The 27,251-nt window shown below is 45.9% G+C and overlaps 1 protein-coding gene across 1 annotated transcript in view; it reads right to left on the bottom strand.

The window, feature by feature from the left end:
* LOC311235886 (uncharacterized protein) overlaps positions 1 to 27,251 on the bottom strand; it is an 86,282-nt gene that overhangs the window by 38,840 nt on the left and 20,191 nt on the right. The window contains 1 exon segment of the mRNA XM_084323413.1: positions 7,807 to 7,843. Coding sequence (XP_084179539.1) covers positions 7,807 to 7,843 — 37 coding nt within the window.

Raw genomic sequence — 27,251 nt, 5'->3', positions numbered from 1 at the left:
CTGTGCTGACCTTGTGTGACCTTGTCCTAAGTCTGTCAATTAAAAGGTTTTTATATCTTCCCTGCATCAACCAGGCGTTTCATTCGTCTCCACTTTTATGAGAAAATAAAGTCAGGCCAAGACTCTTCCTAAGCCAGATACACAATTTAACAGTCTGACTCCTCCCGGCATGTTTCCGTGGCAACCGACTGGTGGCAAAAACATTTCCAGGAGTGTGTCGGAGAGAAAGTAGTCCCGGCTATACCGGGCCTCAGTGCTGCACCAGGATACTGCAAGACATTCATTCATTCAATCTTTATTTATACTCGATAATAGTATAGTACCATGCTGAAAATAGTAAATGCTACAGCTTTCGTATATTAATCGTGGTAAATGCGTTCCCTTATCACGTCAAGGAAAGGATATCGTTCCACGTTCATCACACCTTGCTCGGAGGTGCGTTGCTGTGTATGAATGTCTATTCTATATACTAGGGCTGTCTTAAATACTTCAAAACTTCGTCCGATGGGCATGGGATTCAAATATGAAAAAAGAAAGAAAGAAAAATATGAATAATTTTTTTTATTTTCAATTTTTTTGCTAAATCAACTCTGCCTCTCTTTGTTAATTACAACAAGCATAGCAATGCTGTTTGTTATTTAAGATGAGGTCAGACTCGGCACTGACAGATTTGTGTTCATTGTGCTGCTTTTATAAAGCCTCAAATGACGGCTTACAATATTTCATGAAAAGCAAAGTGTTTAGTTTGTCTAAGATTTAAAAAGGTTTAAACTTTACAGCACTGACAATTTTTTATTTTTTTTATTTCGAAGCTTCGAATTAAAATCGAATCTCGGCCCCGAAGCAAATGTCATTTTTGGCCAATTGTGACAGCCCTGATTCACTCCGTTTATCTCGTTCTAACTTTAGTGACCGTGCAAGGTCACCAGCACTAGCTTAACCTAGCTAACTCCACACAACCTAGCTAACTTGGAGCACCATCAGGGTTGGGGGTTCCATTCCCTGTGTAGCTCAATGGTTAAGAGTAGGGCTGCAACGATTAGTCGACATAATCGACGACGTCGATCATAAAAACTCGTTGACGCCGAATTTTTGCGTTGATGCGTCGTATTAAAAACAAATATATATACAGGTATATACTTTTTTTTTTTTGCACTACCTATCTTTGTGAAAGTGGCTTCTCAGCTCTGGTCCAGCTGAAGACAAAGCAGAGGTACAGATTGGACATTGAGCATGACCTCAGAGTTGCTTTGTTTACCATCACCCCAGACTTTGAGACTCTTGTCAGGAGCAAACAACATCCCCAGTTATCCCATTAGTTCCCTGGGATGTTAAGCTAAGAAGTCTGCTAAGAGGGGGAGCTCCCGTAGCTCACCGCATATCTCGGCGCTATTTCTGCGTCGGGGAAAACCATGCTCGTCACGGATCTGGGGGACACGAGCTCGATTCCCGGACCCGCCGTCATTTCTCAGAATGTCTTCCCCTGCTCTACATCCCATTTCAACCTGTTTCTGTCGGTCATGCTTGACCAGAAAAGCGATAAACGCTAAAAAATAAAGTTTTAAAAAATAAAATAAAAAGAAGTCTGCTAAGAAGGATATATTATTTATTATTATTATTATTATTATTATTATTATTATTATTTTTATTATTATTATTATTATTATTATTATTATTATTATTATTATTATTATTATTATTATTATCATTATTATTATTATTATTATTATTATTATTATTATTATTATTATTATTATTATTATATTTCATTGTGTTTTTAGCCCTAGTTGCACTTTTGTTGCAACCCCAGTTATCCCATTAGTTCCCCCAAACGTACTCAGGGATTAAAGCTAAAAAAATTCTCCTGACTGAACTTTTTTTCTGGCCAAGTCATATTCTTATTTTAACCTCCACTGTATTTTTCTTTTAATAGCGTTAGCGTTTTAAGGGAGCCTACTTGTAGAGCCTACTGTCCTGACTGACTATAGACCCTACTGTTGTGGTTGTTGTGCCAGGCAGGGAGGCTGTGTGCTGGACAGTCTCCTCCCCACCGTTTGTATATATTTTTTTACCACCCACTCACCCCCTCCTCATCATATGTATAGGATCTCTGGGTAACAGTACTGTATATTTGCATATCGTATATGTGACAAATGTAACAGTACTATTACTATATACCTGTAAGGCATGTATGTCCCTATGTCATAATGTCACTATGAATTGAAAATGGGGGACCCTGCTGTAAACAAGACAAACGCCTTTCTCTGGTCTGCATCCCCTTAACAATTGTGTGTATTGCTACTGGATTTACAAGATCCAGAGTGAATGAATGAATGAAAACTTTATTTAATACACGAGACCCTCTTCTTGGGACCAAGTAAGGTTGTCGATAATCCATCCCACCCACCTCCAATGTACAGTTTCTTCGTCAAATGTATATACTCTTTTTAGACTATTTTTGTATCACAAACAATAGGCTACTGTATTTGTAAATCTGGTATGTCATAAATGTATAGATGTAGCAGGATTGTCTATCTGTATGTCATGTGTGTCATATGTTATGATGAATTGAAAATGGGGGACCCTGATGTAAACAAGACAAAAGTCTCTCTGGTCTGCATCCCCTTAACAATTGTGTGTATTGAGCTGTACTGTATTGTACCCATTCTGCAATCTGTTAATAACAATCAATCAATATTTAACAGATTGAAAAATGGGTACAATACAGTACAGCTCAATAAACACAATTGTTAAGGGAATGCAGACCAGAGAAAGATGTTCGTCTTGTTTACATCAGGGTCCCCCGTTTTCAATTCATAGTGACATACATGACATACTACATATAGTAATGTTACATTTGTGACATATATGATATGCAAACAACAACAAAGACAACACACTGCTTGTCGCGTAAATAACGTTCTGATTAACAAAAGGCATTCGTTTTGTGGCATTCACGTTACCTAGATTTATCAATAGCAATAGTAATATATATGTTTCTTTAGACTAGAATAAGTCAAATGAACTTACGGTCTCGTAAAAGTTGCCGCATGTTGTTGATGAGTCAAGTTTACTCGCGAGTAGAGCTAGACGCTAGAGAGCAATGGCGGAGTTTCAGAAAATCTAAAGAAAATGGGCGCTTCCCATTGGTGCTGAGCACAGCGGAGGCGGGTGAAAGGGCTGTAAACTCAGAACAATCTCGCATTCTGGTTGGTTGCATTTGCCTGAGAATTTGCCAATTGCTCGCAAATGACTGCTTGGTGCGGCCGCGGTAGGGGGAAAAAAGGATATTTGACGCCTCTGATTGGCTCAGGTTAAAATCCGTCATGACTCCGAATCAAATGACGGAATCTCCAAATCAAATGGACGGATATCCGTCCCAAGACGGAACGCTTTAATGCCTGCGTACTGTCTGTTAACACTTTGATCGCCATGGTTAAATTCATAATTGACCATCCCTAGCCAGCTCTATTTGTCTATGGAGAAGTTCCCCTTCTTTGCAGGGCTATAACTTTTTAAATTCTATTGCTAAATTGACATTATTATGGCCCATTCAATGTCCTATATCCATTGTTCAGGGTGTAGCAACGTTATACTTTTTCATTCACATATTCATACTAAAATATGGTCTAAACTTAAAGTATAAGTATGTTTTTATCGTTTTCTGCAGCTTTCTCCAGAACTTGATTTATAGCCCCAAATGCATTATATTGATGATCAAATACAGTTTGGTAGCGATCGGTGCCAGATGAAAAATTTCAACTGGAGGTACTTCTAGAAGTTACTACGTATCATCTGATATTGACCGGATGGGCGGGGGGTCGTTTATAATTCCGTGGGCAACGTTATATCATTCGTCTAGTGTGGGTCATATGGTCAGAGCAGTTTATATGGAACACGTTAGAAAATAATGCTGGATCTTACCATATCTTCCTCGCGCCGTTGGACGATCAGCTTGGAGTAGACAGTTTTCGATTATGGGATGTTGATATAGATGAACCATTTCCAGGTTGTATAATACTATATACATCCAAATAACGTTGTTTATTGAGTTAGGGCGAGCGATTGATTATCCAGTGTGTTGAGATGGAGTCCGGCTAACGATCGCGAGTGCCCGGACGATATATGGATGAGCACTTCCTGTTTGGCGCGTCACGTCCTGTTGGCCGATCTGCAGATCGGCCACCAGATGGCGCTCTTGAACCGTTAGACAGTTGAGTGGAGCTCACCAGTACATCTCATGTCTCCGGAGGAGAAATATGATTTCGATCACAGATTTTTGAAATATTGATATCAAAGACGAGTTACGGCGTCTTCGGCAGAATGAGCATGGCGAGCAAAGACGAGTTACGGCGTTCCCGGCAATTAAAGTGTTAAGCTAAGAAGTCTGCTAAGAGCCCGGAAAAGGAGCCACGTCCACAGGAAGCAGAGATGGAGGGTGTGACAGAAATAATCGTTAGATTAGTCGACTAATCGAAACAATTCGACTACCAAAATAATCGTTAGTTACAGCCCTACTAACGACAAAGAAGAAGAAAGCAGAAGCGAGCACCCTGGAACCGTGATTAGAGCTACTCGGATTAGTGCACTGCAACCTTGCCCAGGCCCGACGGGGCCCGGCGGGTTCGGGCTGGGTAGGGCTTTTTTTTTAATAAATAATTCGGGCTCGGCCGGGCCCGGGCACCGCCGTTTTTAATTTTTTTTTTTAATTTTTTTATAGCGTTTTTTTTTTTTTTTATATATATAACTAGGGTTATAGGATAACCTTTGTTTTCCCTAACATTCGTTTTCTCTTTTGCGCCAGAGAAACATTTGGATGTAATTACCGCAGCGCGCAGAGAGAACTCAGGGGACAAGTTCAACTCGATTGGTTGTGTTGGAATATAGCCAGTTGGCGAACGTTTTAATTTGTTCTTGGGATGTATGTAGCCGGTTGGCGTAGTTTTGTTAACGGTGTTCAACGCATTGCTGACGTTGTGGTGAGTGATGTTTATTATTTGCTGGGTCGCGACTCGCTACCTGTTTTGTTGTGCTTTTCATTACGATGCTCTGCTCGAAATCTGATTTCTGTACTGAGTAGGCTATTGTGTGTCGTGTGTGTGTGTGTGTCAAAGAAGATTCTATAGCCTTCAATACGTTTTACGAGGCTGATGTGTGAGTCAGTCTATATAAGCGAGCACTGGGAGAGACGGCATTCTAATAAGAGCGAAACAGGCTATGTAAATGCTTCTTAGTTTTGTTTATTTATTACGTTCATATAAAACCGTGTTTCGAATATTTAAAACAAATACAAAAAAAAATATTTTAATAATAATAATAATTTTTTTCTGGTTTTCACGCGGGCTAGGGCTTAAAATATTATTTACAGTCAGGCTTATTTTCGGGCAGGGCCTGAAGTTCACGGGCTCGGGCAGGGCTCGGGCTTTATTTCAAGGCCCTTGCAGACCACTAACTCGGATCATGGGTAAGTTTTAGCTTACATGTTGGAAAACAGAATGTCTCATGGATAATGCTTGCTAAGCTAACGCTATTTCAGTTAAAGGGGACATGTACTGCTATTCCTAGCACTATTTGGGCAACTTTACACAATTCCTGTTAGTCTATTGAAGACATCTGTAAGGTTTTTTTCAAAAAAATGCATTGTTTTATATTTCTAATCAAGTACTCAAAACCATCATTTTCCAGCTTCAAGATTTCAGGCTGTTATGGCCTGGCTCCGCCCATAAGCACTCTGAGTGACAGTCAGTCCACACAGTCTGCGACTGGTAGATGGAGAGAGATAGAGAGAGAGATAGAGAGAGAGAGAGAGAGAGAGGGGGGGTGCGAGAGAGAGAAAAAAAAGACAGGCCGTCTCTTCCTTTCGTTTTTTCTCTCCCTGCGGCAGCTTGTGTGGGGGGGGGGGGGTGCGAGAGAGAGAGAAAAAAAAGACAGGCCGTCTCTTCCTTTCGTTTTTTTTCTCCCTGCGGCAGCTTGTGTGGGGGGGGGGGGGGTGCGAGAGAGAGAGAGAGAGAAAAAAAAGACAGGCCGTCTCTTCCTTTCGTTTTTTCTCTCCCTGCGGCAGCTTGTGTGGGGGGGGGGGGCCTCCCTTCCTCCCCTCTCCCGTGTGGCGCGGCAGGTCCCCCCCGCCCCCCCCCCCAAGTGCTCCCTCCCTCTCTCTCTGTCTCCCTCTCTCTCTCTCTCTCTCTCTGTCTCTCCCTCTCTCTCTCTCTCCCTCTCTATCTCTCTCTCTCTCTCTCTCCCTCCAGAGTATGCAGAGGTGTCGGGTTTCACTGCCTCGCAGTATGAGGAAGTGCGCTGTCTAGTCTATGTAGATTGTGGGCGGGCATTAGCTACAACCACAGAGCCAATCACATCACTGTCTTCTACCCAGAGCCTGAATAACGTGACTCAGGCCTTCAAATCAGGATGGACTAATTTACTGGAGCAGGAAATTATCTGAGCTGAATCAGAGCAATCCGCCAATATGGTATTTAGACACTAAAACACATTGATACTAACTCCTATTACTATAATACAATGCTAGAGACTGAAAAATGACATTTATAGTACATGTCCCCTTTAATATGTTGAGGCTGCGTGTCGACCAACTACTATGTAACGTTAGCTAACGTTAAACGGCGCCAAGCTTACAGGCTACTAGAGCTTGGCTAGGCTACCGGTGTTTACAGCTCCGTGAATTACCACCGAGTGTCGTATTTTTGCAGACTGGAGTATTAATTAGGTAAGTTAAGATCGCTAGTGCTAACATCCACTGTCTATATAGCGCCATGGTCTAGACTAGGCTGCTTTCTTTTCTCAGTTGAAAAAAGTTTAACTTTTTGGGCTAAGACTGCAGAGACAGGGAACGTTAGTGCTAGCTATCTTATATCTGATGATTTATAAGTTTGCTATAGCAATGCAATCACAGGTTCCTTTATGGACGCTGTCATTTGTAAATAGTGTGTTCCTCTGCAGGCGATCAGAGTAAGACACACACAAAATACCTAGAAGTCTGTCTGATCTGACTCATCCACCTCCTCTCCTCTCCCCTTACAGCTGTTGGAGATGGTGGAGCCTAGTGAGTGGATCCACGTCACCCTCTTGGACCAGGTTTACAGCCCCATCAGAACCACAGTGCTGGGGCAGAGGCTGCTACTTTTAAAACATTATCTTTACATTTAAACTTGCACTTTAATTTGATTATTTAATGTGTTTATTATGATTGATTATTGTATTTGTTATTCAAATACATTTGATTAAGCAAGTAGCTTAATTAAGATCCAAATTCAAATGTTTCATGAGTCCTTATTTAAATTTGCTATGGGATCATGTTAAGGCAGAGGGAGGGTGACATTCACAGGTGTGCAGACTTGAGCATGTGAGGTAAAACATGCACTGGAGCCCTGAAACTGAAGCAGAGAGGGAGGGTGTGACAGAAATAATCGTTAGATTAGTCGACTAATCGAAAAAATTATCGACAGATTAGTCGACTACGAAAATAATCGTTAGTTGCAGCCCTAGTTAAGAGCATGGCATTAACACTGCCAGGGTTAGGGGTTGCATTCCCTGTGTCGCTCAATGGTTAAGAGCATGGCATTAACACTGCCAGGGTTAGGGGTTGCATTCCCTGTGTCGCTCAATGGTTAAGAGCATGGCATTAACACTGCCAGGGTTAGGGGTTGCATTCCCTGTGTCGCTCAATGGTTAAGAGCATGGCACGAACACTGCCAGGGTCAGGGGTTGCATTCCCTGTGTCGCTCAATAGGTAGAGCAAGACACTACCAACAGTCTTCATATCCTAATTCTACGGTAGAAAGAAACCCTCACCTGTGACGATGCTCTGGCTTGCGTCTGTCTGGACGATCTAGAGAGAGACGGGAGAGACGGAGAACAAAATCACATCCATCCGTCCAGCGTTTTAAGAGTGCTGAGACAGTGCTGCATATCAGTTCTTCAAATCCGCAGCATAGAAACACACAAAACCAAGTGCTTTTCACATCAAAGCAGCACAGCATAGAAACACACAAACCCAAGTTCTTTTCAATTCAGAGCAGCACAGCATAGAAACACACAAACCCAAGTGCTTTTCACATCAAAGCAGCACAGCATAGAAACACACAAAACCAAGTGCTTTTCACATCAAAGCAGCACAACATAGAAACACACAAACCCAAGTGCTTTTCACATCAAAGCAGCACAGCATAGAAACACACAAAACCAAGTGCTTTTCACATCAAAGCCTGTCTCCTACCTTTAATGAGTGTACGTGTGTACGTGTGTGTGTGTGTGTGTGTGTGTGTGTGTGTGTCCTGTCCTCACCTCCCCTCGTCTCCTCCTCAGAACCTCACAAGCACAAACTAACAGCTACTGTAGAGCAGAGACAGACGCAGCCTCCAGAATGTAGCACACACAAGCTAACTGACCACTACTGGGGGAAAACTTCTGCAACAGCCAACGGAATTCTCTCTCGCTCATCTTTTCTTGCCATCCCCTTTCCTCTCGCTGCATTAGTTGTCTCTCTTCCCTTCCTTCCTATTCCTTTCCTTTTAATCCCTTTCCTTTTTAAACATCGTCTTATTTTTAAATGTTTGCCTCTCTCTCTCTCTCTCTCTCTCTTGCACTCTCTCTCAGATCTAGAAACTCTAAAGTGCACCACTGTTCTGTGTTGGCCTGGCCCGTGATTGGTAGGTTAGACTAGAGCATCCAGGAAGTGAGCTGTGATTGGCTGCAGTAGGGTTCTGCTCGAGTCGTCAGTGTTTTACCACTTCCAGATGTTTCTGTTCTCCAGTCGACAGCTGTCTGGCCTCAAACTGCGTCTAACCTGACCGATACCAGCTGACAATAATACTGATACTGGTATGGGATATAATATTGATACTGATACTGGTATGGGATATAATATTGATACTAGTGCTGTCAGGCGATTAAAAAAATTAATCTAATTAATTACAGGATTTGTAATTAATTAATCTAATTAATCGCATTTTAATCGCATAACCATTTTACGCCTGATATTCTATATTCTATAATCATATTTCAAATTGCATGTGTCCAGATGGCAGAATTCAGTACTGTATCTACAAAACCTTCTGTTTAATCATCTTCCATCTATTAAGTTGCTTAGATTTTTCAGGTCTGGTCAATTAGAGCATGGTGTTATTCACAGTCAAAGATAAAAAAAAATGTATTGATATTCTCATTTGGTTCATTACAATTGACTCAAAATAAATTTTTCATTCAATCAATCACCGTGCAGATTGATTGATTGAATGAAAATGTTATTAACAGATTGCAGAATGGGTACAATGCAGTATGGCTCAATACACACAATTGTTAAGGGGATGCAGACCAGAGAAAGACTTTCGTCTTGTTTACATCAGGGTCCCCCATTTTCAATTCATAATGAATTGTAAGTAAGGGTGCACCTTGCACCGTGCAATCCATTCTTTGTGGATCTTGGGGTGACTGGTGTTGAGTTGGAGGTGGTTGCTGTCGCTCCACCCCACAAAGCTCTCCACCAGGGCTCTGTACTCCTCCTCATCATCGTCGGTGATGTAGCTTACGATGGAGGAGTCGTCTGAGAACTTCTGCAGGTGGCACCCGCTTGAGTTGCGGCAGAAGTCTGAGGTATAGAGGGTGAAGAGGAAGGGTGACAGCACAGTTCCTGCTCACCAGTACGTCAGACTGATTGTCCTTTAGTCCGACGTACTGCTGTCTCTCAGTGAGGTATAATATTGATATTGATAATGGTATGGGATATAATATTGATACTGATACTGGTATGGGATATAATATTGATACAGATACTGGTATTGTATATAATATTGATAATGGTATGGGATATAATATTGTAGGGATGCCCCGATCACGTTTTTTGCCACCGATACCGATCACCGATCGTCTTGAGCCATATCGGCCGATACCGATCCGACATCGATTATTTTTTTATATATATATTATATAATCATACTTGTAGTTGTATTATCTGCGAGACATCGCCACCATGCAACAAGTCAAAATGCTCGCTATCTCCACTGTCTGTGTGTATACTCTGCTTTGGTCAAATCACATTCAGCATGCCCTCAGCAGGGTATATCTGCGGCTCTGCAGATATACCCTACTCCCTCAGCTAGCCCCGTTTGTGACTGCGATAATGCGGTAATTTTGTAACGGTAGCTAATGTTAGCTCACGGAGGTCCCAGTGTCCCACTAGACTAGTGTTTACACACGGGTGCGGGAGGGGCTGGAGGAGGAGCAAACGCAGCAGCTCTCTCCGTGAGTCTGAGACAGAACTCAGCGAGTGAGATCTCTGCTCAGAATTGGATCATGTTTTTCGATCGGTTTTGACGATCGGCGAAAATAAAGCATTATCACCAGGGATGCCCCGATCACGTTTTTTGCCACCGATACCGATCACCGATCGTCTTGAGCCATATCGGCCGATACCGATCCGATATCGATCGTTTTTGATAAAAAAATTATATATTTTATATACATTATATATATACATATATTTTTTTTATTAAATATATATATTATATTGTGGAAGTGAATCAATGAGACGAGCAGACGGAGTATCGAGTCTCTGAACTTTACTTCCAAACAAATCCAACAGAACCAAGGTACAGCCACACCCTTAAGTCAACTCCCTCCTGTCACTCAATCAGTGTCCATTCTGAAGTGAGACACCTCCATCTAGTGTCCACCACACAGGCCCCCCCCGAACATTCAGAATTGACATTCAGTACCACACCAAATAAACGGAACTGAACACAATAAACCCCCAAAAAAGTGCACCCAGTGTCTTCAGTCTCTTTTAGGAGGTCTGACCACACGGCCATAACGACTGTATTTAACAGTCACAGGGAACGTGGAAGGGGAAAGGGTAAGGGTAGGGGCAGGGGGCCGTCCCCGCCGCCGCCGAGGCTTCGTCGGTGGAAAGGTAGGGATAACAACGGCCGGAGGGCATGGGACAGGGGAAGACTTGGGTGGCCGGCCCCGGCGCCGGGGCTGAGCCAGCTCCACTGGCCCGTTTGGGACCACATGAGCAGGCTTAAGACGATCGACTGAGATCTGCTCCTTATTCCCCCCCATGTCCACCACAAAGTACTTGGGGCCCGGCTCGAGGACGCGGAAGGGCCCTTCATAGGGAGCCTGCAGTGGAGAACGGTGGGCATCATGACGGATGAACACATACCTCGCAGTCATCAGGTCCTTAGGAATGTAGGACTGGGGAAGGCAGTGATGTGTGGGAACTGGGGCAAACACCCTCGCTGCGTCCTGGAAGGCAGATCGGTGAGCTGTAGTGGACCAAGGGGCAGAGGAACCAGGAAGGAACTCCCCTGGGACCCTCAGCGGTTGACCAAAAACCAATTCGGCTGAAGAGGCCTGCAGGTCTTCCTTAGGGGCAGTATGCAGGCCCAACATGACCCACGGAAGACGGTCGACCCAGTTGCCGTCTGTGAGCGTGGCCCGGAGAGCGGCCTTCATGGATCTGTGAAAACACTCACACATGCCGTTGGCCTTTGGGTTGTATGCTGTGGTACGATGGAGTTTCACCCCAAGTCTCTCAGCCACGGTGCTCCACAGCTCAGAAGTGAACTGGGATCCCCTGTCCGATGTCAGGTCCAATGGCGTGCCAAACCGAGTGACCCAGCCGAAAATAAACGCCCGAGCCACCTCCGCAGCCGTTGTTGATGACAGGGGAACAACCTCCGGCCACCTGGTGGTCCTGTCCACCATAGTGACAGGGCAGTACAGTGCGATATATATGTCGCACGTGCGACACTGACGTCAGTCTGTGCGATGAAAGGATTGACTTCAATAGCACTGGTGCGATGGCCCGCTATCCACTTGGTACTTGTAGTCTTGTGCGATTAAATACAATGTCCCTTCTGCGTAAAACTCCATATATCAAACACCAAATCCCATAATCCCTAGCGAACAATATCCCCGCGAGTTGCGAGCAGTGACCGCTCGGCTCAGCTCACAACACAGCAGGTGACTGCAGGACTCGTCTCAGCAGCGTTTGGAACGCGGACATTGAAACAGAGCTAGTAGATAGTGTTGTCGCGACCGAAAACAAATCCCTGCTGTTTTATTCGGCAACGGGTCAAATGCATATAACATGCTTTGCAATCCTCGCGTCATAAAGTCCGAAATGAACGTTACCCAGACCGTGCTTCTGCCTTCTGCTCTCAGCCGAGCGGGGCTGCACAGCAGTGCAGCTATTTTGCGATCCGAAATAAGTCTGTGGTGTTTTTTTTCTCTCACAACGGGTCAAATGCATCTAACACGCTTTGCATCATCGCCATTCCTTTATGCCCACATCGCCCGAAATGAACGTTACATTAGCATAAGCTAACAAGCTAATCCTGATCAGAGGCAGAGCCATAGAGACAGTGTGGACTGGGGAAAGGGTGTGTGTGTGTCGAGAGGAGTGGAAGTTTGAAGACTAGATGATGCGGGGGTGGTGAGTTGAAACAGTGTGAATGAATGAAAACTTTATTTAACAGATTGCAGAATGGGTACAATACAGTACGGCTCAATACACACAATTGTTAAGGGGATGCAGACCATAGAAAGACTTTCGTCTTGTTTACATCAACAGTCCAATCAACAGTCATCTCCCGCCTCGACTACTGCAACGCACTGCTCGCTGGCCTCCCGGCCACTGCCACTAAGCCTCTTCAACTCATTCAGAACGCAGCGGCCCGCCTGATCTCAAACCTACCGAAGTCGGCCCATGTCACCCCACTTCTTAGGGACCTGCACTGGCTCCCCATTGCTGCACGAATCCGCTTCAAGGCCCTTGACCTAGCATACCGTGCGGCAAAGGGAACTGCTCCCGCCTACCTCCGGTCAATGGTCTCTAACTACACACCCTCAAGACCCCTACGCTCTGCATCTTCTGGCCGCCTCAGACCTACTCCTATCCAAGCTCCGGGAGGGTCATCAAAGAGAAGTCGCCTATTCTCAGTCCTTGCCCCACAATGGTGGAATGAACTACCCACCCCAGTTAGGACAGCCGAAACACGTCCAATCTTTCGCCGTCGACTAAAGACTCACTTCTTCAACCATTATCTGAATTAAAAAAAAAAAAAAAAAAAAATCTAACCCTAACTAACCATACTGTCATGCACTTGTCCTAATAAACTAACCTACACTGTAGCACTCAACACTTTGATGAACATTGTTACTCAGCTGATAGAGTTGTGCTCTTCCTGATGGCTTGTCGTACAGAACTTGTAAGTCGCTTTGGATAAAAGCGTCAGCTAAATGACTAAATGTAAATGTAAATGTAAATGTACATCAGGGTCCCCCATTGTGTGTGTGTGTGTGTGTGTGTCCCAACCGACCCCACTTCTATGTTTCAATAAATTATTTGCATTTAAAACTATTAACGCTGACTCATTCCTTCAGTCCACTCAAAATTATGCTAATATTCCTTGTTGTTTATGATATTAATTGAAAATAGCATATGAGAGTATTATAGTAATAATAACACATGGCGATATACTAAAAAGCAATTTATAATTTTTGGCTGGTAAAAAATCTGCCTTTTTTTAAATCTACCAGCCAAATGGCTGGTAAGTCAAAAGGTTAAGTTTGTTCCCTGACTGCAACTAAATAACACAAATACAATGGGCACATTTGTGACTGTTACAAATATAACACGTTTTATACTTGTGCTACAAGATTTTGGCCAGTGCTACAAAACTATCAACCTCTGTAGCACCAGTGCTATGTGCAAAAAAAGTTAACGTACAGCCCTGCATAGTGAGGAGGTGTGTGAAACCCTGAGACGGGGGAAGTGGGCCCACCAGGTCCACGTGGACATGGTCAAACCGCCTCCCTGGAATGAGAAACGGCTCCAGGGGGGCCTTAGTGTGACGATGTACCTTGGCACGCTGGCACGCCACACAGGAGGCCGCCCATACTTTGACGTCCTTCCTAAGGCCCGGCCAGACGAACTTGGGCCCTACCAACTTGACCGACGCCTTTACCCCAGGGTGTGAAAGGGCATGAATGGTGTCAAATACCCGGTGGCGCCAGTCAGTTGGAACCATGGGGCGGGGCTGGCCAGTGGAGACGTCACAGGAGCGTGGCGCCGCTGTCGTGAAACACCACATCCTCAAGTCGAAGTCCTGTCACAGCCGTCCTGAACGCCTGAAGGTCTGAGTCGGTGAGCTGGTCAGCAGCCATGGCAGCATAGTCGATGCCCAGGTGCACAGGGCTGACGCGCGCCCGGGAGAGGCAGTCTGCCACCTGGTTGTCTTTACCGGCTACATGCTGGATGTCGGTAGTGAACTCCGATATGGCTGAAAGTTGGCGCTGCTGACGCCCCGACCATGGCTCTGTGGTCTTGGCCATGGCAAACGTTAGGGGCTTGTGGTCGACAAAAACTGTGAACTCTCGGCTCTCCAGCAAGAACCTGAAGTGACGTATGGCGAGGAAGAGGGCCAGGAGCTCCCTGTCGAATGTACTATACTTCCTCTCGTTGTCGCGCAGCTTCCTACTGAAGAAGGCCAGAGGCTGCCAGGCGCCAGCCACCCACTGCTCGCACACCGCACCTACTGCATAATCGGAGGCATCGGTGGTGAGGGCTATAGGAGCAGCAGGAGATGGGTGTGCCAGCATGGCGGCGTTGGCAAGGGCAGCCTTAGAGCCCTCGAATGCCTGGACCCGCTCCGGGGACCAGCCCACGTCATCGTTGGCTCTCTTCCCCTTCAGCGCCTCGTACAGAGGTCTCATCAGGTGAGCCGCATGGGCTATAAACCTATTGTAAAAATTAACCATCCCCAGGAACTCCTGGAGAGGTTTGATGGTGAGGGGGCGGGGGAAAGCAGCAATTGCCTCCACCTTGGTGGGTAGAGGAACAGCCCCCTGGGAAGAGACATGGTGGCCCAGGAAATCCATGGCCGGCAGGCCAAACTGACATTTGGCCGGGTTCACGATCAGCCCATGCTCGTTGAGCCGCTCGAACAATTGACGGAGATGTCCCCGATGCTCCTCCACCGATGCACTGGCTACCAGGATGTCATCCAGATAAATAAACAAAAATGACAGGCCTCGCAGCACAGAGTCCATCAGCCTCTGGAATGTTTGCGCTGCCCCTTTAAGGCCGAATGGCATGCGCAGGAATTCAAACAGTCCAAACGGGGTGATAATGGCAGTCTTGGGCACGTCGAGTGGATGGACCGGCACCTGGTGGTAGCCACGCACCAAATCTATTTTAGAAAAAATGGTGGCGCCCGCCAGATGGGCAGAGAAATCCTGGATATGTGGCACTGGGTACCGGTCATGAGTGGTGATGTTATTTAGGCGACGGAAATCACCACACGGACACCACTTCCCGTCCGCCTTGGGGACCATGTGTAGTGGGGAGGCCCAAGGACTGTTGGACCGGCGCACAATGCCGAGCCGTTCCATTGTGGCAAACTCCTCCCTGGCTATTGCCAGTTTAGCAGCATCCAGGCGGCGTGCCCGTGCATAAACTGGCGGGCCCACCGTTGGGATGTAATGTTCCACCCCATGCTTGGCGACAGAGAAAGTGGGGACAGTCAGAGCAGGAAACTCAGCGAGGAGGCGCTGGTACATATCGCCTGTGGCGAGCATATTGGCCAGGGCAGGCGGCCCCCGGCCCCCCCAGTGTGCAGGGGTATGTGTCAAAGGACACAGAGCCAATCAGCCTACGGTTCGCAACGTCCACTAACAGTCTGTGAGCACACAAAAAATCTGCGCCCAGTATAGGCACCGACACTGAAGCAATAATAAAATCCCAGCTAAACTGCTGTCCATGTAAACACATTGTCACGTACCTGGTACCAAACGTACGGATGGAAGTCCCATTAGCCGCGTCCAGGGGTGGTCCATGTCCGTTTCCCAAGGCGTCCGTGGCCGACGCAGGCAGGATGCTCGTCTGGGCGCCAGAATCCACCAACAGACGCCTTCCAGACAACGTGTCCTCGATAAACAACAGCTCGTTGATATTGACGCCAGTGCTCATAGCCGCTAACGAGCGCCGGCTCTCGCATTTCCCTGGTTACCAAAGGTGCATGGTGGAACACAGCTCTTCGCTTTGTTGCCAAAATGGCGATGATAATAACAAAGCCCTCTATCATCCCTCTGTGTCTGATCCCTGCGATCAGCCACCCGATCAGACACAGCAGCCACACAGTACTGACGGGAGGCCAGTAGAATTCTGTCCGCCTCCTCTGCCAATCCGTGGTAATCCTTGGTGCGCACAAGAGAGGCGAGCTGGCCAGAACCGTGCGCACCGGAGTTGGGAGTTGACGCAGGAACAGCTGCACAAAAATAAATGTAGCGTCACCTGAACCGAGCAGTGCTAGCATGTTCTCCATCAGTTCTGTTGGTTTACTGTCCCCCAATCCGTTGAGGGACAATAGGCGCTCCGCGCGCTCTGCATCTGACAGCTGGAACAGACGCAACAGCTGTTCTCTGAGCGCGTTGTATTTGCCGGCTGCTGGCGGCTCTCTCAGGAATCCCATCACCCGGCGTGTAGTGGAGGAATCCAATGCCGCGACAACATGATAATATTTCGTCTCATCCGACGTTATTCCGCGGAGGTGAAATTGTGCCTTGATGTGCTGAAACCACGGGGCCGGGTCATGCTGCCAAAACTCTGGCAACTTGACTGTAGTGGCATACACTGCGGGAACCACAGCCGGTGGATTCTCGTTATTGCTCATATTTCACACGTCAGGGTCACCACTGTGGAAGTGAATCAATGAGACGAGCAGACGGAGTATCGAGTCTCTGAACTTTACTTCCAAACAAATCCAACAGAACCAAGGTACAGCCACACCCTTAAGTCAACTCCCTCCTGTCACTCAATCAGTGTCCATTCTGAAGTGAGACACCTCCATCTAGTGTCCACCACAATATAATCATACTTGTAGTTGTATTATCTGCTAGACATCGCCACCACGCAACAAGTCAAAATGCTCGCTATCTGCAAACAGCTCCACTGTCTGTGTACTCGAGTAGCCTCCAGCTACGGCCAGGATTCTCCGGAGCTGCAGCTGGACCCTATTGATCACATTCAACATGCCCTCAGCTCGAATACGCATCGAATCAGTGTTATAAGACATTGATACCAGGAGCTATCTGTAGCTACTGCTAGCCGGCTAGATAACGTTAAGACAACGCCTCAGTGAACTATTTAGTTTAATGGGATGTTTCGTTTTGAACAGTGAGCTAACGTGAGCTAACGTGAGCTATCATGCACTACTAGACTTGCTGGAGCATTTGTTGATATCAGGAGCTATCAGTAGCTAGCCGGCTAGATACCGTTAACAATACCTCATGTATTAAACTAAAAGTGAATAGATGACTGGGTCATTTTGTAACGGTAGCTAACGTTAGCTCACGGAGGTTCTAGACTAGACGCGTGAATACCAAACCAAGCCGCATTTCTCGGAGACGCTCTCTGATTGGCCGACGCCTGTTTCTACACTGGTTAAGCTTAGGCACTCTTCGAAGTTGGTTAAGGTTAGAGTTTGTCTTAGAGCATGGCGATAGAACGCCAGGTAGTTTGCAGGCTGTTTGGCGTGGAAATGGGCAAAGACACAGCTCGTCACGGATTGGGCAAACGCGTCAGTGGCCAATCAGAGAGCGTCAGTCAGTGCCAATCAGAGAGCGTCTCCGAGAAATGCGGCTTGGTTTGGTATACACGCAGACTAGACTAGACCTGTGTTTACATGGGTGCAGGAGGGGCTGGAGGAGGAGGAGGAGCAGACGCCGCAGTTCCGTGTGTCTGAGACAGAACATAAGTAATATATTAATGTATTGTACCAGCAAAAGTCCAAAACAAGCGCCGCAACCAGGAGTTGAACCAACAATCATTGCAGTCGCGGGCGAGTGCTCTCACCACTATCTCACTCTGATTATAGTTAGAGTTAAAGGAACACGCCAACTTTTTGGGAAATTAGCTTATTTGCCATCTACCCTAGAGTTAGACAAGCAGATACATACCCTTTTCTTCTCTGTGCATGCATTAGGCTTAGGGAACAGCCGCACTGTTAGCCTAGCTTAGCGTCATTCACTGGAAGTAGGTGTGCCAGTGTACTGAGTATAGCCTAGTTCCCAACAGTCAAGAAATACACTTTTACCATGTGGATAAATAAATAAAAAAAAATACATTTTCTAAGCAGATATATACTCTGAACTATTTTTTGCCGAACCACTGCTGCCTGGACGCGTGAATATTTTTTTTTGATCCACTTTTTCTCCCATTTTCTATATTTTCTCCCATCCCAATTTCGTATCATCCAATTTCAACCCTCCCCTGTCACGAACGCTGTTTCTTGCCTCCCACAAGCCGGCTGCAATGTGGACTAAGTCATACATAGCACAAGTCCCCTCCGGTACTTGAGGTAACAGCAGTCGCATCTTTTCACCTGCGCAGCTCGATCTCTCAGTGGCGAGGAGTAACGCGTGGGAGGCTCACGCTGCCCCCGACACTTCCTGATTCTACTGCGCAGGCGCACCAACCGACCTGTAGGAGTCGCTGTCCACAAAGCCCGATCCGCACCCATCAGTTTCCCACCCCCTAATACGGCCAATGTGTATTAGTACGGACGACCAGCTAAACTGAAAGCAATGTGGAGCGCTGGGATCGAACAGGCGATCCCAGCGTCTCCGCATTTGTGGCGAGCGCCTTGCCCACTACGCCACGTAGCCGCCCCTGGACGCGTGAATATTAAAGGCAACCAACTTGTGTTCAGCTTTTCGTTCAGCGTTTCTCTGATTGGCCACACGGCCACGTGACCGCGCTGCCGCGCGGCAGAGTTGCACCGCCTGCGGCAGCGGCCGTCTTCCGTTGGCCGTCGCAATGACTTGTTTTGTTTACATCAGGGTGAACGCTGTTGTATTCGCAAATATGAGAGCCAGCAATACGCAGCTCCAGTTAACCTAATTTATACCGTAATGAATCATTAAAAAAATATACCGTTAACTGGAATATGTTGTTTCTTTACACATATGTTGGATTATGTAATTGGTTTGTCATGACAAAACAATAAAAATCGCTACTTTACATCAGGGTGAACGCTGTTACGCTGCCACCACCCACTTCAATGACAGAGCTCTCATATTTGCGAATGCATAAACTATATCTTAAATTATGGCTATGTGTCTAATATGGCTGTCGCGAAGTCATTGATAAGCGACAGCCATATTAGACACATAGCCATCATTTGCGATATAGTTTATGCATTTGCAAAATATGAGAGCTCTGTCCACACTGATGTACAGTGACTGACGTTAAAAACGCGAAATAACATAACGTTACAGCGTAGTTTCTAGTTAATCAGTCAGGCGTCAGCCTCCACTGATGTACAGTGACGCGTGACGCAAAATAACATTATATAACGTTACAATGTACAGTTTCTAGTTACAGTAGTGACGCGTGAATCGAGATAGTCCTAACAGTGTTTATTATTAAGAGTCAGATAGTCCTAACAGTGTTTATTATTAAGAGTCCTAACAGTGTTTATTATTAATTAACGTCATAAACGAACTACCAGATTTATTTTGCACCAGGGAACTTGAAGGTTCCTGCCGCGCTCGCGGCAAAAGGGGGCGGGCTAGCGGCGTGGGGTCGTGGCCAATCAGAGAAAAGCTGAACACAAGTTGGTTGCCTTTAATATTCACGCTGCCTGGACGCAGTGATTTCATCACCTCAAAAGCCCTGTTGCATTTTGAAAAAAATGGGGCTTTTGAGGTCACAACATGTTTACAGGAAAGTTTTGGCGTTGTATTTGGAGTGTATTTCGTGACTGTTGGGAACTAGGCTACACTGGCACACCTACTTCCAGTGAATGATGCTAAGCTAGGCTAACGGTGCGGCTGTTCCCTAAGCCTAATGCATGCACAGAGAAGAAAAGGGTATGCATCTGCTTGTCTAACTCCAGGGTAGATGGCAAATAAGATAATTTCCCAAAAAGTTGGCGTGTTCCTTTAACACTTTGAGTGCCAACAACGAGATTTCTCGTTAGTTCATGCCAACCGTTCAGTGCCAACGACGAGAGATCTCGTTTTTTATTTTTTATTAGAGATTTCCATTCATATTTCATCAATCTAGCCTCACATTACCACTGGAACTCTCTGAGCTCCATTGGGAAAATACCGCCCCCTATCGTCTCTCCATATGGTACTGCACTCCTTTGGATTGGATTGAATGAAAATGAAAGAAAATCCTGCTTTCACATTTTACTTCTCAGGCATGTAACTCGAGCCGATCGGATTCATTGTGGACCATCAGAACAGCGTGGAATCGGTGTTTCGACCACCCAGCGTTGGATAAATAAACGTAATCGATATTTGGAATGGCGATCAGGAATTGGAATAATCTTTTTGGAGAACATCTGATCTGAGGTAAGGAACCTATTTTACCGGTCTTGGGATAATCAGAGCTATTTTCACCTATATATCAACGGGAGCCATATGTGTGTGTGTGTGTGTGTGTGTTTGTGTGCTGATTAGGAAAAGGATAATCGATTTTTCAGCCCGCTTCTCTAGCGTGCATAAGTACACATATACTATCGATAATCTAGCGTTTATTTGAAAACAATTCATAAATAGGCCGAAAAATTACAAAGTTTTTTGTGTATTCCAGTGTATTCCACTAAAGGGTGATTATCACATAATCTTTATATTTTCCTGAAACTTTCAAAAAACGGGTTTTTCAAAATGGTATAAAACTGAAATGAACAGATTAAAAAATAATCTGTTTCGACAATGTTGACTGCAAACAAGTCATTGATAAGCGACGGCCATATTATAATAATAATAATAATAATAATAATACATCTATTTTATATAGCGCTTTTCCAGGTGCTCAAAGACGCTTTACATGGGCAGGAGAGACAAACTATGGCAAAACAAAAAACAGAACAAAACAGAACAAAATAATACATGACAAAATAAAATAAAATAAAACCGACAGAATTAGAGGTCAAAAGCAAGATTGAAAAGGTGAGTTTTAAGGGCTGATTTAAAAGATGTCAGGGTGTTTGCATCACGGATATGGCTGGGGAGGGCATTCCAGAGGGAGGGGGCAGCAGCAGCAAAGGCCCTGTCGCCCCAGGTCCGGAGCTTGGTCGTGGGAGGTGTTAGGAGGTTGGCATCTGCAGACCTAAGGCGACGGGTGGGCGTGTGACGGTGGAGGAGGTCGGACAGGTAGGGAGGGGCAAGGTTGTTGAGGGCTTTAAATGTGATGAGTAGTACACATAGCCATAATTTAAAATATAGTTTATGCGTTCGCAAATATGAGAGCTCTATCATTGAAGTGGGCGTTGGCACGCAACAGGGTTCCGGGGCACCGGACCCGTGGCACTGAAAGTGTTAAGGTTAGTTTTAACACCACTCACATCACTTAATCATAAAATTAGGGTTAAGGTTAGGGTTCCATCCCCAGCAGTTTTCTGAAAACATAAACATTTTGATAATTGTTCATATGTAATATTATGTACTTATTTGTAATATATACACATGTTACATGGTCAATTAGTACTTTATTTACATATTTCAGAGCCGGATGGCTGGCTGTGCTGCCAGGAGAACTAACGGCGTGAGAACTCGAGACGTGAGAACTCGAGACTCATATCCACGTGCACTGCACTCATTGTACTATTTTGTACTTTTTATATTGCATCTATAGTATATCGGACTGTGAAGCTCTGTACCCCCCCCCCCCCCCCCCCCCCATGCTGCTTTGACACGTGAATTTCCCCAAGGGGATTAATAAAGGATCATCTTATCTTATGCGAGATTGGGCTGACAGACTGGTACCGTTACTGGTATGAGACTGAGATATCAGTAGTATGGTGCAATACTTTTCCTAGATATCTTGAGAAACTACAGATCTTACAGCAGACAGTTTGAATGTCAGGACTTTCCCCAAACAATGGTATATTACGGGCGCAGCACCACTGTGACAACGCGCCAGCGCCAGTATGTGTTTAATATATATATATATATATTTTTTTTTGTAGAATAGATAGATCTTTATTTGTCATTGTTGGTACAACGAAATTTGTTAGGAACATCACCACTGGCATACAACATAAGATATAACATGTGCAAAATAATAATGTCAATAATAATAGTAATATAGTAATAAAGTAATAAAGTATCAATGTCCCAATATATAACATACCATCATTGTCCCAAGTGCATTTAGTGCTTGTGCAAATAAATTAATAAATATAAATATTTCAGTCCAGTGAGTTGATGGAAGGAGGGGGAGGGGGGGGGGGGGGGGGGGGCGTTGACTTGCAAAGGATGAAGTATTGTATAGTGCAGCAATGCAAGTCCGGTTCACAGTTATTGTTGTGGGAGTGGGAGTTATGTCACCGGGGGTGGGATGCGGGGGGGGGCAAGTTGATGTTCGTCGTTGAGCAGCCTGACAGCCCGTGGGTAGAGGCTGTTGGTCAGTCTGCTGGTTCCGGACTGGATGGATCTGTACCTTCGACCAGAGGGCAGCAGTTGAAAGAGATGGTTTGCTGGGTGGTACTGGTCTTGTAAGATGTTATTTATACGCCGTAGGCAGCGGGAGGTAAAGACTGTGGAGATATCTGGGAGGCTAGCTCCAGTGATCCTCCTCGCAGCCTTGACCACTCTGTGGAGGGCCTCCTTCTCTGCCCTGGTGCAGCCAGTAAACCACACCAGTAGTCCGTACGTGAGTACACTCTCTACTGCGCAGTGGTAGAAGTTGGCCATCAGTCCCTGTGGGAGTTTAGCCCATTTAAGCTTCCTAAGATAGAAAAGGCGCTGCTGTGCTTTGCCCACAGCAGAGGCAATGCTGACCCCCCAGGACAGGTCATCAGACATTGTCACGCCCAGAAACTAAAATTTTGAAACCCTCTCCACCTCCTCATTCCCAATGAGGAGTGGAGAGTGGCTGAGGTCACCAGTCCTGCGGAAATCGATGATCATCTCCTTGGTCTTCGTGGGGTTGAGAGCAAGGTTATGACCATCGCACCACTCCACTAGTTGCTCAACCTCCCTCCTGTATGAGGTCTCATCATTCCCTCTGATGAGGCCAAGCACTGTTGTGTCGTCTGCAAATTTTACTATGAGGTTAGATGGAGAGGAGGAACAACAGTCGTGTGTGAAAAGTGTGTAGAGAAGTGGGCTGAGTACACACCCCTGAGGGGCCCCGGTGCTAATGGGCAGGGTGGGGGATGTGTGCTTGCCAATCCTGACATGTTGTGTGCGATTTGTGAGAAAGTCCAAGATCCAGTCAAGATACTACTTTTTCTCCCCATTTTTGTGCCATCCCAATTTCGTATTGTCCAATTCTACCCTCCCCTGTCTCGAACGCTGTTAGGTCATGCCTCCCACTGGTCGGCTGCAATGTGGACAAAGCCTTGCATCACGTGTCCCCTCCGGTACACGAGGAGGCAGCCGTTGCATCTTTTCACCAGACAGCGCGATCTCTCAGTGGCGAGGAGTAACGCGTGGGAGGCTCACGCTGCCCCCGTCGCTTCCTGAATCTATTGTACAGGCGCACCAACCGACCTGTAGGAGTCGCTGTCCACAACATCCGATCCCCACCCACCGGCTTTCCCACCCCCTAATACTGCCAATTGTATTAGTATGAACGACCAGCCAAGCCAGAAGCAACGCAGAGAGCTGGGCTCGAACCCAGCATCTCCTGCGTTAGTGGCGAGCGCCTTGCCCACTGCGCCACTTGGCCGCCCATGTGTTTAAAATGTTAAAGTGTTTTTTTACAGTGAAAGCTGTGACTGCTATATGTGATTGCTCTGTCCTCTGTGTGTGTGTGTGTGTGTGCGCGTGTGCGTGTGTTTTCGTGTTTAACGTTAAAACTAAATAAATAACTTGCGTTTGCTAATTTATTGAAATTATGTTTTTAAATTGCAGGAAATTACAGCAAATAGTTCTCTTTATTGTAAATCTTTGTGACCGCCCCCCACTCAGCACCATGTTGTCTGAAGGATCCTGGGAAAAGAAAGCCCAGGATGTCATATCCTGGTTCAACGCTCCGACCCACTCTCTCTACCACAGTCTTAGAGCTGCCACGGTTACTGCATTATTTACCACGGTAACACAATCACTCTCTCTTTCACAATCACTCAAGTCTTTAACCCCTTAACAGTTCTGCACATTTTGCATAAAACGACTGTCGATTGCATACCCAAAGTAATTTGCGATTTATTATACTTTATACTTATAGCACATGTATGAGTCTGGTCTGTTTTGAAAGATAACATTTTGAAGTTTCTTACACACTAAAGACAAATCACTTTGAGTGCTAATGTAATAGAGAAACACAACAGGTTTTAACACACTGAAATAAAATATATGTATAAGTTTATAAAAGTCCCACAGAAAATGAGTGTTTAACAAAGATTTTTGTAACGTGTGTACCGCAATAATTCAGCGTGATTATCCCAAATCCATTTCCATTCATTCAGACGCTCGAGTCAAAACAAAGAACTTGTTGGTCTTCTTCTGCCCCCTTCTCGTTGCAATCAGCGCTCGTCTGGGAGCGCTTTCGGAGCAGACGCTCCTTGGCTACAACGGTGGCCAATCATTTTCGCCATGAGCAGCGGTGACTGGTCAGTTCAGGTACGTTTACAACCGGACGTGGTCACTCGTTGAAACGGCTTGTCAAATGACACTCATCTTGTAACTCGAGACCCGAAGGACGCAATAGGTTGAGTGTGGTGCCGATCGAAAGGCGCCAAAGTCAACTTTCCAACAATGTATTGAATGATCGGGAGAAACGCAGCCCAGAGCCGACAGACAAGAGCAAATTGCGGCGACGTGCGCGCGTCCCGCATATATATGCAATAAAAAAAAATATATATATAATAGAATTAATATATTATAATTAGGGATGTCCGATATTATCAGCCGATCGGCATTAAAATGCGATATCGGAAAATATCGGTTTAATAAATAACCGTATGCTTCCAATCAGGAATTGGAATAATATTTTTGGAGAACATCTGATCTAAGGTAAAGAACTATATTTTTTGGCGTTTTATCGCTTTATTTCTATTGGGCAGTCCAGTAGATAGAGACAGAGGAGGAATGGGAGACAGAGTGGGGGGAAGACATTCGGCAAATAACGACGGGTTCGGGAATCAAACCCGGGTCGGCCGTGTCGCGGATGAGCGCGCTGTGGTTCGCCACTGGGGCGCCCCAGATTATGTGTTTTTAACGCTATCATTGAAGTGGATGCTGGCATCCAATGACATTAATCAACGTTAATCAAAGGCACTGAAAGTGTTAGTGACTTTTATATTCCTCATTCCTTTCAAGTGGCTTTTCCATTTTGTTTAAAGTGACATTTTGTTTAAAGTGATTGTTTAAAGCGGTTGCAGCATGTGTGTTGTGTGTGTGTGTGTGTGTGTGTGTGTGTGTGTGCTCATGTGTACTTGTGAGTGGAGAGTTCAGTGTTCTGATGGCCTGGGGGAAGAAGCTGAGCCGGAGTCTCTCTGTTCTCGTAGCGTGTGTCCGTAGGTGCTTGCCTGACCGCAGCAGCTTGAACAGGCTGTTGTTGGGGTGGTGGAGGTCTTTCATTATTCTGCAGGCTCTGGATTTGCACCTCCTGTTATATAAGTCCTGCAGTAAGTCATTGGGACAACTGCCTGGGCTTAGTGACAGGTTGAAGATGTCACTTCGGTCCACGTACGAGCACAAGGTGGCGCGCTACAACCAACAGTGATAGAGGCAAAGGGGTGGTACAGGGATAGAGGGGAACTTCAGTTTGAACAGGCTAATTCCAGAGGTATGTGGCAGGGCCTCAGAACGATGACTAAGCAAATTTAACGATGGCTACATTTGCATACTGCCCCAACAGGTCCACGGAGGACGCCATAGCCCATGTGCGGCACATGGCAGCATCACACCTGGAGGCAGGGGAACTATGTGAGAAATATTATTCATTGACTACAGCTCACAGGATTCAATACCATAGTCCCCTCCAAGCTCGTTGTCAAGCTCAGAGACCTGGGCTTGAACTACGACTTCTGCCAGTGGGTCTTGGACTTTCTGACAGGAAGACCCCAAGTGGTGAAAGCAAGTAACTGCACCTCCTCATCCATTACTCTCAACACGGGTGGCCCCCAGGGCTGTGGTCTGAGCCCCCTCCTCTACTCGCTTTACACGCATGACTGTGTGACTGGCAAAGCATAAAAGCAGCACAATCAGGAAGTTTGCCGACGACACAGCTGTGGCGACGAGAGGGCCTACCTGGGAGAGGTGGAGAACCTGGCGCTGTGGTGCCAGGAGAACGGCCACTCCCTGAACGTCAGCAAAACCAAAGAGATGATTGTGGATTTTAGGAGGTCGGGGGTCAGGGACTACAGCCCCCTCAGCATCGACGGGGCACCGGTCGAGAGAGTGAACAATTTCAACTACCACGTAGGACTCGACATGGACCACACACACACAGACAGTAAATTGTACAGTGTAGTGAAGAAGGCACGCAGCGCCTCTACTTCTTTAGGCGTCTAAGGTCGCTTTCACATATAGTTTTGGTGGACTCGGTGCGGTTCTGGGGGTGAAGTTGCAACATTGTTGCATTCTTCATTTGGTTCGCCTGCTTTCACACAGATATCTGTGAGGCGGACCGAGACCTTCTGAACAATGTCACGCGGTCGAAAAGGGCGCTTGTCTATTGGACAGTGAAAATGTGTGTGTGGCTGCGATCCCGTGTGTGCGCGCGCGCGCGTGTGTGTGTGTCTGTGTGTGTACTGCGGAGCCCTCCAGATCAGCGGAGCCGAGTTTTGACATGGCATTGATCCATTGTTCTATTGAAGCACATTACCACCATCCTCTCGCTAAACAACTTGTAGACCACAGTGTTTTTATGAGTGCCCACAAGTAGCTGTTTTAATAATATAATAAGCCGCGCGCCTCGGTAATAATAATAAGCCGCGTTTTTTCTTCCTTCTTCCCAAGATGCACAGACATATATAGATAGATAGATAGAGAGATTAGATGCAGTGTGCTTGTTTTGCAGTGAGTGCTGCGAGCAGTGGTAATAATAATCACTTCCTATATTTGGTTCGCGTTTGGTTCGATGAAGCCGAACCGAGACCTACGTTTTCAGGCGGACTAGAGTTCGCCTGCTTGGTCCGCGGACCGAGTTCGACGCGCATTCACACAGACCCGAAAAACCGGACTATCGAATTCTGGTCCGAAAGTCCGGACCAAACAGCCCCTGTGTGAAAGCGACCTAAGGAAGTTCAAAGTGAGTCAGAAGATCTTAT

This window comes from Notolepis coatsorum, assembly GCF_963971535.1.
Source record: "Notolepis coatsorum genome assembly, chromosome: 1".
NCBI classification, from domain to species: domain Eukaryota; kingdom Metazoa; phylum Chordata; class Actinopteri; order Aulopiformes; family Paralepididae; genus Notolepis; species Notolepis coatsorum.
The sequence above is the reverse complement of the archived record's forward strand: the minus strand, read 5'-3'. Positions and strand labels throughout refer to the sequence as shown.